Source organism: Ambystoma mexicanum, chromosome 7q, assembly GCF_040938575.1.
Source record: "Ambystoma mexicanum isolate Mex_15411 chromosome 7q, UKY_AmexF1_1, whole genome shotgun sequence".
NCBI lineage: Eukaryota > Metazoa > Chordata > Amphibia > Caudata > Ambystomatidae > Ambystoma > Ambystoma mexicanum.
Genome location: NC_090941.1, coordinates 325,247,458 through 325,265,716, shown reverse-complemented (window position 1 = coordinate 325,265,716; position 18,259 = coordinate 325,247,458). Strand labels below are relative to the sequence as shown.

General features: G+C 44.9%; 1 protein-coding gene across 1 annotated transcript in view; it reads left to right on the top strand.

Moving 5' to 3' along the window:
- The window catches only part of KLF5 (KLF transcription factor 5), a 33,833-nt gene extending 26,850 nt beyond the window's left edge, over positions 1–6,983 (top strand). Inside the window, exon 4 of the mRNA XM_069640651.1 lies at positions 4,564–6,983. Within this exon, the coding sequence (XP_069496752.1) occupies positions 4,564–4,742 (179 nt within the window). The 3' untranslated portion in view covers positions 4,743–6,983. The remainder of the gene's footprint in view (positions 1–4,563) is intronic.
- The last annotated feature ends 11,276 nt before the right edge of the window (positions 6,984–18,259 follow it).

Here is an 18,259-nt window from a genome sequence, read left to right as displayed (position 1 = left end):
TTCTCTGCCCTGTGAGCACTAATTGCTGTTGGCTGAGCCTGGAAATGGACGACTGTTTTGGAGTTGAGGCTGGCCGTGCTGGAGGCCATTTACAGTAGGCCCATGCACTACTTTCATTAAAAAGTGCAATGTGTGGAATGCGCCCATGTATTTCTGTCTTTGGGAGGCATGCCGCGCCTCCTCGGTGGGGTAAGTGCCCACGTGAGCAGGCTTGGAATAGCCAGATTAAATCTCTTTATTTTGGTCCCTTCTCGGCTACAAGATGAAGGCGGTGTTGGGTACAGTGGTGTACTTGTTGGCGGAACGTGATGCAGCGCTTCTTCCACGGGCTACTCGACCACACTCGGGCACCCTCATAGCACCTTGTTTCCCACCCATCCTCCGGTTTCGAGGGAGCATTCTTCAGTTAGTTTTAGGGCTGGATTGGAGTAGCAAGCAGTATCTCCCGGTGGCCTACTCATTGGCCTACTCATCGGTCCTAGATTATGCGTACGGAGAGTCCAATGCGTCAATGCACAGTAGAGGAATCCGTTTCAGCATTCTCAATTTGTCATTTCTGGACTAGCCACGCTTAACTGATTTCGTGAGGAGACTCTTGCCTAGCTCTGTAACAAAGCTTCTGATGCAAATTTGCGTTCTGTGAACTTTTCCTCTTAGTAAACTGCATTCGCAATCCTTGTCTTTGTGTCTGTTTTCCTGTACTGGGTACATATGTTGTACATATGTTTTCTGGGCCAATAATTACGCCTTGTAAGGAAACGCCACCCCATTCACAGAGGAATTGTTTGTCCAAATGTTCCGTTATGTTGAGGAAGGACCCCCCAGATCCAATGAACCTGATGGGCGGACCCTCCATCTTTAAAATAAATCATGTCCCAAAATAATGTGCTCCCATCTTTAAAATAAATCATGTCCCAAAACAATGTGCTCCCTGTAGCCAAGGGAATTTTTTTTCTCAAGATTGTTTTCTTTGGGTGACCAGATTTATGGTTGGCGTATGTCTTTATTTCATGGCATACTCTCGAGAGATGTTGCTGAAATATTCTTTAAAATCTTAAGCTATAATGTTCTTCATCCAGTCTTGCCTCAAATAACCGAGCCTCTCATCCTGTCGACTTAAAACCATGATATACAGAAATCATGCACATCTGGCTGCACATTATAAGGTTACCCAGGAGATTTGTGCCATGCAGATGCAGAACCCTGGGGTGAAATTAGTAACTCAATCATAGTAGTGGTATGTGTACAGAATTGCATAACTCCTTGCTGCAGCCTCATAGGTCGAAAAGCGTCTAGTGAGCTAGGAGGCACAAAGATGAGGGGCGGAGTCAGGAAGAAGGTTGCACTAGGGGCTATTTGGCGGAGAGCTGGAGGATGGGGCTGGCTGCTTGTACAGGCTGGCCCCCAAAGAGTACAGTGAAACTGTGTTGGGGCCCTTCAAGGTGAGAGGGTTCCATAGAATGTGCAAACCCCTGGACATGTGGAATTGAAGCCAGTGTTGGTAATTGGTTATGTGATTCTTTTAATTTTACTTGATTCGAGGTTGCGTTATTTAGTATTTCACACAGATCTGTTTTTTTATTGGTGGCCCGCGTATCTCTGGCCACTCTTGCTTCTGTTCCTCATGCCATGAATCTACCAGAGTGTCTACCTCCGGAACGGAATGGCCCCTTTCACTGCGCATGGTGCTGCATTTTCCGTGTTGTGGGTAACACAGAAGCCGGAATCTACCCGAGGCCCCAGTGTTCCATGGGGCAGTGTTTCATTTGGTCACTTGTGAGTCCAGAGTAGCAGTTTACACAGTCGGGTACAGCGTTTAGTCCTGTCTTGGGCTAGGCAGCAGTGTCTGAGTCGCATGTGTGTTCGGGCTGTTCCCGCACCTCGCCACCTTGCTTGTAGCATAACCTGCAATGAATGCCAAAAACGCCATTTGGCCAATTGGAAAGCTATTAGGAAAGGATTAAAAAGACATTGGGCCTCATCACGAGTTGGGCGGTAATGCCGGCGCTAGTAGCGCTGGCGTTATTATCCCTACCACCAAACCAACCGGCGCTATTAGCGCCAGATCACGGGTTTGGCGGAACGGGTATTGCCTATTCCCCATTGAGCCCATTCGGAAATTCCCCTTTCCCCATTGGGCTCAATGGGGAAATTTTGCGCTTTTACCACTGACGGATTTCCCGCCGGCGGTAAACGTGCCGAAAATCGGCAAATTCTCAGCGGATTTCCCCCCAGCTCAGATTTAAGGATTTAAGGGCTACTGCCAAACTCGTGATGAGGCCCAGAATGTATGCTCGCTTCTATATTTGTTATGGAGGTGATGGGCCAAATAGTGGTAAACACCAGTTACCTTTCTCTAAATCTACATTGATTTTTCATGTTTACAAATCGCGGAATGTGCTGTAATTCAGTAGAACCATTAGCTGTCCCCATCCAAGTAATGTGTCAGTGTGTTTAATCGTGCAGTCCACCATATCCCCGTGCTACACCCAGCGGCCTAGTAAGGTGCACATTTACGCTTGGAATAGGGTGAATTTGGAGTACCACTCCCTTTCTTGCCACTAGAATGAATAACCCATGGCCAAATACGGGTATGGCTTTATTCTCCATGTATATGATGTACTAATTACAAAGAGACCCCTCTTTTGAGCTAGTCCTTGTATGTTTTTAGGCCTCCGTCTCCAGAAGTGGGCCAGGAAGCACACTTGCACAGAGCCTCTAACCTATTCTGTCTATTAGACTTTGATTGGATTCAAATATGTTCACATGCTGTTCAAAGTTGTGGCCTTCTTTCTCTGAGATTCATGTATTGCTTTAGGTAAATAGTCCTTGAACTGGAGTATTCATTGCATCATCCTAATTTCTAATCTTATTTACAGACCTTTGTAATATTCTGATTGCAAAATATTAAAATCTGTGCAATCGTTTTAATGTGCATTTTGCCAGTAGACTAGATTGGAAACGGTTTAGGTTGTCCAACTCTGGGCCTCGAGGGCTGGAATGCTGACGGGTTTTCAGTATATACCACATTTAGAATCATTGTATGCAAATGTATGTATCTCATGAATATTAATGAGGGGTATCCTGAAATCCCAGCATGGATTTGTCCCTCGAGGCCTGGAGTTGGACAACCCAGGATTTACTCCAGCCCACCTCTCCCACTCCTTACCAGGGCCCAGCCTCAGTCATTACCTGGCAGGAGCGGGAGCCCTCCAATTTTGCTCTATAGAAGTGTGCTGCGCGCTAAGCCTCTGAAGCCTTAATTACCCTCTTGCAGTCGGGTTTGGGGTACATTTCTCAAGCTCTTGGAGATCAGGTTAATTGTGTGCTTTAAGAAAAGAAAATCTATCGAAAATGGACCCTTGAACTGCTCCTTTATGTGTTTTCACATGTAATCTGTGTATGCTGTGACCAAATACGCCGGGCAGGGGCTAGAACCATACCACTCCATTGAGCCTCTAGCCATAATATACTTCGCATATTATTTTCAGTTTCATTGCCTTGAATTTGTTCACCTAGATTTCAAATCTTGGCCAATGATAGCTGTTTGCTCCATAAACATCGCAGAGCAATGATAACCACACTGAACCCCTAAAGTGCTTATAGAGTTCTACCTAATAAGAATTGGGGTGTTCTGATTTGTATCTGCCATTTTGTATGACCCATGTGTATCAGTGGTCTCACCTTACTATAATTCACTATGGTTGCATTCTTGCTGCCAGAACACACCCACCTGGCTGCAGATTACTTTTTGGGCTCCTTAGTGTGTTACGTGTAGCTTGCACGATGAAGCGATGGGTCATTCTTCTTAAGTCATCTTGTGTTTTTCTTGAGTTGACTGTTTTTGCACTCACTAGTTGTGTGTTACTCTTAAGAGCATGGGCTTAGTTCAGAGCCATCTGGAGCAGAGCTGTCCTTCCCCAGGGACTGCGACTTAGTCGCACCCTTATTCAATCACATTTCGCATACTTTGGATCAGCTGGACCTCCACACTCATCTACTATGCCACCAGTACCTTTTCTGCTGCATCAGAAGGGCACTCGGCCCCGGGCTACACCCTGGTTGTATCATAGAGCATGGGTGTTTACCTGTCCAAGGATCTAAAAGTGGGTCAATAGAATAGTTCACATTATCAGAGAGCCTTCCACCTCTTGATCAGCCACCATGATTATTTAAAAAATCAGTAACATTTGTGTTCTTGTAAGGAGCTTCCATAGAAGGCGGTTGCATCATCCATTTCCCAAAACGCAGTCACGTCAAACGGAATTACCCAATCCTGATTATCGCTGTTGCTTGGAGTTGAAGCATAGAGCCCAGACAAATGAATGGTTCTAAAGTGTCTTGACATTATGAAGCTTATTATGACTCGCTGGACCCAATGTATTGTCATGTGTCCTTCGGGTCGGCATCAATGCAAACCATATAGATGGGTATCACTTAGCACTGCAGTGAATCGCGAAAGAACCATAATGTGCTAATTCTGCGTTGTGGTAAACCTCCATCTTGCTTCTAATTGGTTTGGAGTCTTTACTGATGCCTATTCCACTTGTGCTTGTCTTACAGGTGAGAAGCCGTACAAATGCACATGGGACGGATGCGACTGGAGATTTGCCCGCTCCGACGAACTGACCCGTCACTACAGGAAGCACACCGGGGCGAAACCTTTCCAGTGTGCCGTGTGCAACCGAAGCTTTTCCCGCTCCGATCACCTGGCACTTCATATGAAGAGACACCAGAACTGAGTCGGGCTCCTCTCTTGAGGCCCCCAGCATCTATGCAATTTCGTTTTACTGCCTCGTGACTGCAATACTCGCTAGGGTGCAGCATTCAGTTGTGAAGGACATTGCTGCCGCAGCCATTTCGGGGAGGGGGGCACTGCAAGAAAAGCAGAACTGGAAGAGTTTGTTCATGGGCAAGGTGAGACTGGAACAAAACACAAGTGTCAGAGCATGAGTTCTTGGGTCTCCTGTTATTCTGCTTTGTCAGCCGGTTTAATCTCATTACATGTATTTACATCTCAACACACTACAGCGTTACGTTTACTTTGTGCTGTTATGACCAAAGCACCGCTATTATTGTGGCAGTGTTTGGTAAATGGAATGAGGTCATGGACGAATGCACGCAAAGGACAAGCCATGGTGCCGTGATAACACTTTATAATTTTTTTTTTTACAAACTCAAATAATGTACATACAACCTGATTTGTAAAGGCAGAGCTTTTTTTTGTAAAAGTACACTAGAAGTCCTACTGCCACTATGCATGACAGTTTTCAGCCATGGAACAAAGCTTATGCTCACTTTCTTGTATCGTTTTGCCCGGGCAGGCCTTTTACTGTTGAGTGTGCAAGTCCAGGTTTAAAGTTTCAGGAATAAACACATTTGTCAACTTTGTTAATCCGCGGGTGGCACATTTTGTCCACAAAAGGGATACTGAATACCACAGAGCTAGCCACCCTCATCCGTTGTTGTGTCTGATACCCCGAATGCACTGACTATTGTGAAGTATAGCAAGTTACTTGTAATCCAACTTAAAATTAGCTACACGGCCCCTGTCGGGGCATTCGTAGAGCCTTGATCATAAGCCGAATGTAAACGTACTTGTGCAATAAGCTAACTTGTGTTGCGCTCACGGAAGGATTGTAGGAAGAGCGGCGCCATTATTGGGAGGCATTGCTACGTTTTCTGGAAGTTTTGTTGAATGGTGGACCAGCCCGCTGTTGCCTCAGAATTCTTGTTCAGCAAAAATAGTTTGTCACCTGCTGGTGCACATGCATTGACAATCAAGTCTTCTCTTTGCCAAGTGGATACACACTTGAGTTTTAGGGTTCCCTGTTAAACAGGGGGGTCAAACATTTGTTAACACCGCACTCCATTTCTGATGGATTTTATTTTTAGTTACTCAAATCCCTTTTTTTCTTAGTGAATACATGTGTGGTCTCATTGATGCGTCACCGTGGGCATTGGCGCAAGATTGGATGGCCATGTACTGTAGCGTTGGGTTATAGATTTTTGCTTTCCCATGAGCTTGCTCTCAGTAAATGGGGGCAAGGCGATTTGCACTTGATCATCTTATTATTTTACTCAAACCAATCAAAGGCTGGTATGGCTTGTAGGCGGTCTAGCCTTTTCCATAGCCAGCTCCCTCCCGGACGTGAATGCATTCCACACAAGGCTACTGGACAGATGTTAACAGTTGGTCTTCTAGCCTACCGTATGGATTTAAGAGACAGGGGAAGCCAAGCTCCACATGTCCATATTAGCTTGGAACAAACACTACTTGTGAGCCCCAGAAACTAGGATCCATGGATGATGCAATTTTATTTTGCTGAGTAGAGTCCTAAGAACATTTTCATTTAAACTTTACAAATATTGCAGTTTGTAGTCTAGTGTTGATGTGATTTATATTATCACAGGTAGAATTAGGTAACGGACACAGTAATTTAGTTAAATTACAGTGCAGTTTAGTTTATTAGAACATTTTAAATGCAATAACGACAACCCAATATTCAAAACTTCAGATTGCATTTTTTGGAAGTGTGACTTGACCTCCGAACTGTGATACTGTTGGTAACCAAAAAAGCGTCTCGAGAGACCCTAATTTTTTTTAACCATTGTTCATTCTTTGTCTTTATTTATTTTGTGGATTATGGTAGTTGTATTGTTTTGTAGATGCTATTTTTACTTTAAATAAATTATAGTTTTTTTGTTTTAATATCTAGTGTTTTAAAAACAATGTAAATAGCTGACAAATGTTGTACATAATGTTTTGTAAGAGGCTTCAAATGTTTATATGTGGATGTGTAATGCGTGTGCAGAATGTTTGCTGTTTTGCTTCTGTCTCTTTTCTTTATTTTTTTATTGTAAAACTTGATATGGAAATGTGGAGCAAACAGCTGTATAGTTTTCTGACTTGTTTTCCGAGAGACTGAAATGATTTACTGTAAAGAGCAAATGTTTTTGGAAAATAAACCAACGTGCCTGAAGACGACTTGGTCTGTATGTTTGCCTTCCTGGTTGCCATTACCCACTGGGAAGGAATCCTAAGGGTTACCCAGCTGAAGGTGGTAAGTGGTTTAACGCAGAGAGGTGGGTTTCGGGAATTTACAGTTTCCAGGCATCTGGACTCTGGGACTAAAACCGAGCCAAACCTCTTTAAAGAGTGCTACCCGATCATGTTCTAAGGGTGCTGAGTGATGCAGTTTAGTTTACTTTTTTAAATCCGTAAACATTTTTTAGAGTGTTGTCTCCATTGAATAGACACACAGCGCACAATAGGTTTAATTTTTAAAGACACTTTTGGCAAGCAGTTTATTTAACATAGGCTATGGTGTTATTGACTGCACAACGTTGTTTCGGCGTATGAAGAGGTCCCAGAAAAGCTGATCTTTCAAAGGATGCACGTGAATGCAGGTACTTTTGCGAAAGCGGTACTGTATGCAGGGGCGCCAACGCTAGAACGTACATGCTGCTGGCTCACCTGCATGCAATTTTCGTCACCCTCAAAGTTGAGTCAAAAACGGAGGTGTAAGCGAGGTGAATCACATTTGCTATTCAGTCTCACTCTCCACTTTGAGAGAAATAAAATACAGCCTGCAGCTTACAAATTGCAGGCAGCGTTTTATAATGGATTACAAAGGAACAACACCTGCTTTTGAGAAGGTGCAATTGAAGGCCTATTGAATAGGAAACCCTCGGCTTTGCACTTGGAGGAAAATCTCGAAATCATACCAAGACAGCGGAAAGCAAAGCAGAGGTGCACACTCCGCTTTGCTGCGCTTCTACGCTTTGAACGAGCAGCAGGAAAATGGGGCACAGCGTTACATGGAGGCATGAAAGCACCATACTTTGCTTTTATGCATCCTTGTAATTGAAAAATATGCCCCCCAATGTTTTTAACGGGTATAGTCCTTTTTTCTGCCGGCCTTGGGTGAGTTTGCAGGTGTTGGGAATGCCCCCATGGTCGGCTAGTAAAATTGCCAGGGTTGTTCACTGCAGTCAGCGAGTTTTCTGGGTGTCCTGTTGGCCTCTGTGAGAATAGATGGGAAGTTCAGCAGAAATCAATATAAGCGGATGCTGGGTGTCCTGAACACGAGTATCTGGGATTTTCTGATGGCACCATAGGCACACAGCAATTGCATTGCACAGCGTGGCTTTGTCATTTCATGGGAGCGTTTTTCTCTGGCTGGGCACCCTCTATTGGAAATTACCAGCCACTCCTACTACACCCTGTACTCGGCCCCTTGTTGTTCCTATCCTCCTGATTCTCGTCAGACCGGGCTATGATGGTTATAGTGGATTTTAAGTGCTTTGCAACCATCCTTCCACGACAACCTTCCTAAATGTCTCTGGCACAGTATGCCAGAAGCTTGGCTCCAGTATCTCTTAAGCATGCACTGCATGAACCATCGTTGCTGTACATCTTTTCTGTTGCGCGCTGTGAATTCTGCATCGAGTAGGAGGTGGCCCATCTTGTATTGCAACCCTAAAGCGCTACATGAAATTTGGCAAAGTGAATCAATGACAGGAAGCGATGGGAGCGGGCAAGACAGTGGGATCTTCGGACACCCTTTGCAATAGCCATTGTCTCTCCTTGTGCGAAGTACTATTGTTAGCACGCTCCTGGCAAATATGCTAAGGTTTGAGCGGTATGTTCCAGTACCCAATTGGAGACTTCTTCTCTGCATTGGAGGGAATTGGATCATTCTTCTCAGCCTTATTTTGAAGAAGCACATACCTTTCCCAGCAAGCCTGTTCAATGTACAATGATGTTTACCCTGATACTTCTTGTTCATGGTATACTGTTAGGGATTGTGGGAACTTTCTGAACCTTTAAAGAATTCTGAATATTTATTTCTACCCAGATTCTACCAAAATTCACGGTTGGATGCTGCAAAAAGCTAGTTTGTTACAATTCACACATTGTTTGACTTGACTTGGAATTCAAGGATTATGTGCACTTTGAGCGCTTCTGTCAGAAATGCTCTACCCAAGCAAAGCAGTGTGCAAAGCAATACCTTTTGTAGAGTGCCGTACAGTCATCAATAGTGATTTGTGAGCAGAATGTGGTCTAGATGGTAAAATATACAAGTGGAAACATGGTCTGGGGACATCCCAAATTGAGAGTAAATCGTATACATTATTTCCAATTATGGACTATGGGGGCGAGTTTAGGGTGAGGGATGATGTCCCTGTAGGACGTTGGTGCCACTTCCCTGGATAGGCAGTGCTTTTTGAGAACAGTCTTGTTCTGAAGGTCTGTATTTTGGCTATGTTCTTGATTTGAGTGGTAGGGTGTTCTATAGGTGGGGATCAAGAAGGGAGCATCTCACATGTATGACCCTTTTCTCCATGGTTTTACCCCGGATCCTGGGTTAGAAGATATCTTGTGTTCCTTTCTCCGTGTGTGTAGGCAGTGAGTATACAAAAAGTGTGATCCTGGCCAGCAGCCAACTTGCCAGCTTAACAAAGAGTAAATAAAGGGCAAGGCGGGAGCCAGTAGAAAATCCCTAATCCAGCCAATGGCTGAAAAAAACAAAAAAACAATGCGGGAACATTGAGAATCCAGGTGCTGAAGGCTTGAAGGTCTCAAAGGATTTTGAAGGTAAATGAATGGGAGAGGACAAGGAAGGATCTGGGATCCAAAAGAATACTGGGAGACTTGGAGGAAAGGACAAGGAGTGGAGAGTAACATACAGGTGACACAGGAGACAGAAGATAGGCACGGGATCAGTACAGCATTTTTCTCCGGCTGCAGGTAAACATTAGCTGAGGGTTGCGACGCACCATTTGTATTTCAACAGCGTCTGAAATTTGCCAAACTGTGCACGGAGACCGCCATCTTGAAAAAGTCTAGACCGTAACAGTACTGTAAGAGGATTCAATTCAACACTACAGCTAAGTCCACGCCTAGTCTATAATACTGAATGAAAACCCTTATTGATATATCTTTAGGTCCAGTTCATGCGTTCTGGATGACTACCCCTATATAACACCCCTCTCTTGGAATCCCCCTGACCCCACTGAGCCAAGAAGTAGTTCTGTTTTGCAAGTTTAAAAGGTTTATTTGATAATTTACAATATATATTATATCACGCTTTATAATAAATTAATAATTGAATAGCACGCTTAATCTGATATGATAAAGATCAACAACGGAGAATCTGGCACTAGCACACTTCTTTATAATTACTAAGGAGTTGAGATGAAATGGATAAGGTAGCACACTGGTAAATAGGTATAGAAGTATAATGTGGTAGAAAATGCTTTATAGAGTTCAAATGGATGTAATGTTGAATGAAAATGCAATATAGAAAATACTCAATATGATTTCAACAAAACAATGTAATCACTTTTCTCTGGCTATTCCCTCCCCCCCTTTATGCAAGGCAAGGAAATGGAAGGAAAACACACAGTTCTCAGAAATGCAATCAAATGTGATTCAGTTCAATCCCAGCAAGCTTAAAGAAAACAGATAGGAGTTTTGAAAACACAGGCCCAAATTGCTTTGATATGTGCTGGCAATGAATGAGAAATATGCTGGAAACGCTTTTAATTCCCTTTCAGAGGTTCAGGGTGAGTGGTATCTAGTTAATATTAGTCCAGGCTCACACTAGCAATGATGCAGGGATAGTTAGCAGGTTAAACGAATTTCTGGCAAATGAAATCAGGCAAACAGCAGCAGTTTTTACAAGTGAAGAAATTGCAAATCGCGGTAAAATTCGCGGATGCGTGTTCCGCGATTGCGGTAAAACTATAAGGGGTAGGAATGCGGTTCTTGGTGCGATTCAAAGCTACGATTCTAAGCTTTCAAATAAAAGTTATTGCAAGTCTCTAGCTCAAACGGTCGCGGAGATATGAGCGATTTAGTAAAGGTCGTTTTTGGTTTTGTAAATTTTAAAGTTTCAAAAAGACACGTGCAGCTTTTGCAGCTAAAATGACAGGTGACAGCTAGGAGGCAGTTCTACTTAGGTTAAATAGATTGAATTATATGATTTTAACTAGGAGATTGGTTCTACACAGTTTGCTATGTACTCACACTATATTCTTGAGTGAAATGGGCCTCGCCATGGATCTGGTCAGGGTTTTGGACTGGGCTCTGGTCTGGTCTGGTCTGGCCTCTGCACTTCACAGTGATCTGGGTCACTCTCTCTGCTGGTCTGGGTCTCTCTGGTCTGGTCTCTTAGTTCTGGATAGATTGAAGTCTCTAGTTTGGCTCTCTGGAGGTTGATGGAGGTAAGTATGGATTTTTCCGGCAGGGCTTCCAGCGGCAGATGGATTTTGAAGTCCCTATCTGTCCTGTCTGTCTGCTTTTATGTGTTTAGAATGTGGGTGTGTTCTAGCATCACTGACCCTACCTCTCTCTCAGCTTCTAATTGGTCAAACTTCCATTCCTCCGCTTGATTGGCAAACTGAACTGTGAGTCAGATTGATGTCATTTTACAGCCTGCAGAAAGTCCACTCCTCCTGTCAACTTACCCACAAATCTAGATTTGAAACAAATACATATTTGCAGAGGTACATATTGTTTTAAAATCATATGCACCCATCATGCATTACAGGAGGTATCCCCTGTTCAAACTCTGCTCTTCCTGGGAGCTTGCATTCAGAACTGGCACATATTTCACTTTTTAACTGCTTTTTCAATTTCCGACATGGACCCAACTTTACATACATGTGTGCAGGGGGTAGGGACATTAACTGATGAAGTTTCAGATTTTTAACATGCACACATTTAGAGTAATATCCACTTTTCCGCTAAAACCCCCCTGAACATACCACCGGTTCCTACCGCGTCTTAAACTGTGGGCAGAAAAATCACAAGAATTATGGTATCATTTATAAAATTTTCACATGTCCGCTCTATGAGTTATTCATCTTTTTAAAGTTATGTTCTGGCTCCAAAGGGGTGTGGTTTACCCTCAGCACAAGGTTGAATTTCTGGTTCTTTCCAGTTCTGCCAAGCCAGCTTGCTCTCACAGGCAGTGCTCCTCCCAGCTCCTGCCAAGAGGAAGCTACAATTTACGACTGCGGTAATAAAAACCTTTGCCTGAGTGAAGAGGGCTTTGTTCACCCTCTTGCAGAGCACAGATAATTCAATTATCAGATAGATGGCATATCCTTAGCCTGGGCAGCAAAAGGAAGGTTGGCCTGGGAACACAGTGGTGACTCAAGTTTCACTGCTGATGGGATCCGTTGCTAGGCAAAATCAAGTTCCTTAAGCCAGACCTTCAGCTAACTTTTTGTTGCTTTTAAAATAACTTGTAATTTTACACATGCAGCTAGAATGCTGATTCTAAGTGCAAAACTATGACATTTCAACAGTTACAAAGGCATGTGACACCAAACATAGGTCACTCATTTAATTTAACATTTTCGATTTTGGTGGTTTTAAATCCAGTTGCAGTTAGGCTTAAGCTGCTGACTCCATAGCATTTTTGTTATAAGCATTGTTTTTGGGCTCTTCATTTCCCAGATTTTGTAGGCACACAAAACTCCATTCTGCCAAATGTCTGCTGGTGTTCAGTGAATATTTTGCACATGTTGCAAGGTTTGAAATAGGCATTTTGCTTGCCTTCAGAAAAACACACAGAGTGGTTTTAAAACGCCGGCTTTTGGATAGTGGTGAGTACTGGTACTGCACCCATTTTTGGGATTTAAGAAATGAATTCCCCACAATTCTAGGTTGCATTTGGCAATCAGCATTGCCATTCCCAATGGTTTCAGACTACTGTGCGGGTAGTCCAATGGTGGTTTTAAAGCGCTTTGAAGCTAACCGGCGCTATTGTTTTTCCTTTGGCAACCCATTTCCCTCATGGCAACCCGGCCTTTCATTCTCGCACTGGTGGGTGGCAAGTGAGGCAACCATTTTGGTGGGCGCACAAACTGCGCAGCTTTCCTGGATTTCAGCGCACATGTGGGTTTTCCGCCATCTTGAATTTTCTAAGCCCACAGCACCAAATGTTGTAGCAGGGTAGCTTAAACGTGGGTCAGGACACCCAACAAGTCCCCCCCACGCGACTGCACTTTGAATTTGAGTCGATGGGGAGTCGCGTGCACAAGGGTTTTGACCCATGCACCGGTCTGTCCGCATAATCTTCTTCCTCTTCTGTAGATGACACAGTTCAGCGTTTTCTTCTCCATCCGGTACTGATCGATCGGTTCTCCTCGCCGGTCCTGATGGGAAGATTGGGCGGTACCCCGGGCCCGTTGCGTCTCTGCTCCCGGTCTCCGGATCGTTCTTCTTGGTCATCCTTCATGGTTTCATCTCTCCTAGGATGATAAAGCAAAAGCGGCAATATCTACTCATAGACGTTTTTCCACCACTGTTGAGGTAGTGGGGCAGCAGATGCATTTTATCATAACGAAACATTACATTCTTATTTTGAGAAAAAAAAAACAGTATAACTAAGAGACAGTTTCATGCAAATCACAATATTTTAGAGACTAGATGTGGTATGTTTTATGGTTGGAACTGAATTAGTCTGAGACAGTACCCGCTAGGATTCCAGAGGATTCCTCCAGTTGTTGCAGAGTGTGCCTGGGATGGCAACATTTCAACTGGTTTATGTGGACCCACTTGTCTTCCCCCTCTGCCGAACCGCCTTTGGGGATGCGGATCTTGTAGGCCACAGGGGAGATCTTATCGACGATCTCAAAGGGTCCCTTCCATGTAGGCAAAAATTTGCGCTGCTTGGCCTGGTTCCTTTGGAAGTTGTATAGATAGACCCGGTCTCCCACCTGATATTCCTTCCTGGAAGTTTTCAGGTCATAATGGGTCTTCATGCTATCAGCCGATCTTTCTAGATTCCGCTGAGCATAAGCAAAAGCATGTTGGAGGTGTTTCCTTAAATTCTCTACATACTCATGGGTAGTGGAGGCATTTATCAGTGTCTGCTCTTGGGTCCTGTAGAGCAAATGCTGAGGAAGCACCATCTTGCGCCCAGTCATCAACTCAAATGGTGACATTTTGGTTGCAGATGAAGGGGTAGATCTGATGGCCATTAGGACCAGAGGTAATCGGATATCCCAACTTGGCCCAGAATCTGCCACAAACTTCTTTAATATGCTCACAATTGTCCGGTTATATCTCTCTACTGCCCCAGAAGAAGCTGGTCTATAAGCAATATGCAGCTTTCTCTTGACCCCCAGTATCTCCCACATCTTTGTCATTACTTCACTGGTGAAGTGGCTACCTCTGTCTGACTCAATCCTTTGAGGTAGACCAAAACGGGAAAAGATGTGGTTAATCATCAAGGCAGCTGCAGTTTCTGCCTTGCAATTTGGGGCTGGGAGACATTCCACCCACTTGGTAAACAAGCATGTCACAGTCAACATGTACTTATTCCCCCTAGCCGAGCGAATCACAGGGCCTACAAAGTCGATTTGTAAATCTGACCATGGCAGTGTCATTCCCCTCTTTTGTAAAGGCGCCCGGTGTGTGAGGGATGATGGCTGAAATTGTGCACACACAAGGCAACCCTTCAGGTACTGGTCGAGGTCCTGCCCCATGTGTGGCCAGTATGCAACCTCTCTTAAGATTTCCAATGTTGTGTGAAACCCCCTATGACCGGCAGTGGCCGCATCATGGGCGTGACTTAACATCAGGCTTCGGAATGAGGTAGGAACCACCCACTGATCGTGGCCAGCTTTGGATTTCCTTACCAACAAACCGTCTTGGATCCGGAACATTTTGGGACATTTCATCAACACTCTTAGGTCCTCTTTCCCAATGTAATCGGTATCCGTCAGGGGAAAGTTCTCAGGGTCCTCAAGGTGCTGGTAAACTTTACCAATTATTGGATCCCCCTTCTGAGCAGTAATCAAATCAGCATCAGGGGTCTCCTTACTCCATTGTGCAATTGAGAGGTCGTTGTGAGCATTTGTCTGGGACCTAGTGATGGCAGTGACCTGGATTTCCCCCAACAGGGACTCAATCTCAATTAGATCCCCTTGGATGGCTCCGGTTTTGGCCAGCTGATCAGCTAAGTCATTTCCAGTTTTGTCTGGTCCCTCTACTTTGGAATGACCCTTGATCTTTTTCCAGTAGATGGTCATCCCATTCGATGTGACCAGATCATCAATGTTTTGGATCAACTTCCCATGTTTCAAGGGTTTGTTGTTAGCACATAACATGCCTCTGGTTTTCCAATTAACCAGGTGCTCCACGAACCCGTTCCGTACATAATCCGAATCTGTGATTATGACCAGTTCGTGGAGTTGATGCTGGACAGCAGTGAGGATGGCCTGATGCACAGCCATCAATTCTGCCACCTGACTACTTCGGGGACCAATTTTGTATCCAGCGGAGGGTTCTGGGGACTCATTCACCCATGCATTCCCTACGCCGGCCACCAGTTCTTTCTCCCCGTTGTTGTCAACATGGTAAGAGCATCCATCCACATAGACAGTGGGCATTCCCTCACACTTGTCTTCTTCAAAGACCTTGTGTGGGGAATTAAGGTATGCCTCCATGTTGTCCTTGATTTTTAGACTTTCGTCCTCGAGACAGTTTTCTCTGGCACAATCATGCAAGTCAGCCAGACCTTGTGCGAGGGGACTCTTCTTGTTTTGGCCATATCTGACCTCCACAGGAAAGCCTTGCATTGACAGAATCCAGGAAGTAATTCGGGAATTACTCACATTTCCGGCCCGGATTCTGTCACTTTGGAGATATTGCAGAGGCTGGTGTGGAGTCTCCACTATGATGTGTTCCCCCTGGATAAACGGGCGGTAATTCTTCAATGCCCACACCGTTGCCAGGAGTGCCTTCTCACAATCGTTGAATTTTTCCTCCACAGAGGATAAAGTTTTGCTCGCATAGGAGATTACTTTATTGACCTTGTCATGCTTTTGATATAATACTGCCGTCAAGCACGTATTAGAGAACCCCGTCTCCAGGAAGAACTCCTTGTTTCTGACAGGGTAAGCTAGGCAAGGCGCTTGTGAGAGGCTTCTTTTGAGTTGTTTTACTGCCTCGGCTTGTTCTGGACCCCATTCCCACTTGACCCCCCCCTTCAGGAGATGAATCAGGGGTCTGGTGATCTCTGCGTAGCCCTCAATGAACTTTCTGCTGTAATTAGTCAGTCCAAGGAGGCTCCTTAGTTCCCGCAGAGTTGTGGGGTCTTTCAGTTTCTGAAGTGCTTCCACTTTCTTTTCCTGGGGACAGAGACCCTGAGGAGTAATCTCATGCCCCAAGAAATTAACACGGGTTCTACACCACTGTGCTTTCTGAAAGGAAAGTTTTGCTCCGGCGGCCCTCAACTGTGTCAGAACATAACGGATCTCTGCTATGTGTTCCTCCACAGATGAACTTTTGATGAGGACATCATCTACATAAGCCAGGTTACCCCTCGTACCCAGGTCGGGCATGGCCTTATGTAGGAAAATATTGAACTCATTACCGGAGTTAAGGTATCCGAAGGGAGTCCGGGTCCATGTGTACTGCTGGCCCCCAAAGGTAAAAGCCAGCTTGTATTGGTCCTCCCTACTGACAGGCACGGTCCAGTATCCATTGGTCAGGTCTATTGCAGTGAATACCTGTGACCCCTGGATCTGGGCCAGCCCTTGGTCAATGTAGGGCAGAGGCCATCGGGAAGTATGGACCCGTTTGTTGAGCTCCCTGAGGTCGGCGCAGAGTCTCCACTGGCCGTTTGGCTTCAATATTCCCAGCACCGGATTATTGAAGGTGCTGTGGACTGGACGGATTATTCCCCGGGACTCAAGGTTCTTAATTATTTCAGTAAGGGACTCCATTGATGCGAGAGGCAAGCGATATTGCTTCACAAACACAGGAGTCATGCCAGGGTCCGTGGGGATTGTTGTGGTGTGGATGTCGGTGCGACCACAGTCATATGAGTCTACCGCAAAGAGATCTTGGAAATCCAAGAAAACTTGTTTCAACTTTTGCTTTTGTTCCAGAGTCACACAGGCATCAGCTAGGTTGACTCTCTCTTCCACCATCTGCCTGAAGCCTGGAAAGACTTCTGGTTTGGCTATCTCCGCGGCCTCCTCCAGCTGGGTGGAGAAGTCCCTGGTCAGAGTGCTGATTTGGACCGGAGGCTTCAGGTGGGAAAGGCAGCCCTCATGGACTTGGAAAATCACCTCATCCCTCCTGAAGTCACACGTCACATCTTCCTTACCATAGGGGCAGGAAGTGTACACCAGGAAGTTCCCCCCATGCCGGGTGAAAATCCTGTCTGGTGTTGTATTGTCCTCACTGTCACTGTCAACACAGTCCTTGGGGATTGGTCCTAACAGTTCATTTACAAGATCAATGGAGAAATGTCGGTCATCAACCGCCATTCCAATAATGGTGCCTGCGGCTAGAGTAATACTCTTTAAGTCGCTGTTATCCACCTCTATTAGAATGGTGTCATGTTCTATGTTGACTAATGGAGTCGGGTTTACCCCCAACCCTTGCTGTTGGAGAGAAGCATTTGGATGTATGTAAGCATCAGGGTTTTTCAACTCTTGTCCCCTTTTAACTTTCACTTCCAGGGAGAATTGTCGGGTCCTTTCTGGGATGGTGACTTCCTCTTTAACCTGAATTTCAACCGCATAAGGTAGCAATTGAGCTGACCTAAATGCTTTTTCTGGATCATCAAAGCCCATGGGATTATCCGCTAATCGGGACCAAGCTTTGAAGTTTATTAGGTCCAAACTAATGGCAAAGCGATTGAGAATGTCACTGCCTAAGTAAAAGGCGGCAGGGACGTCTCGCACGACCCAACAATTATGGACTATGCTCTTGTTGCCAATGGAGATTTTGAGCATACACCTGCTTGGCAGGAGATGTTTTGAATTGGGTGCTTCCAGGTCCATTTCCCATTTGTCTATCAGTTTGAAGGTGGGAATGGTTGGATCTTTTGGGAGTTGGCGGAACATGGCTTCGCTGATGAAGCTCTTACCGTTGTTCACACACACTCGAGCGAGAACAGAGTCCTTCCCATCATTTAACTGAACAGGGATGAACAACTGCTCTCCAATTTGCTGAACATCAGTCAGGCTTTGAGCTGATTTCACATCTTCCTGGACTATAGGAGTGGGAGTTTCTGATTGTGGATTGGTATAGAATTTCAGAGTGTTTCCTTCCAGCATGGAATACCACTTTAGACTGGAAGGAAGGTTGATTTTCAGAAATAGAGAGGACCCCCCATCACCAGTCTGTTGTCCTACTGCTATTACTGTCACGTCTGGAATTTGGTTGTTCTGGAAGTGAAATTCTACTTGGTCAGATTTTTGTTCAACCATGTGGCATGTG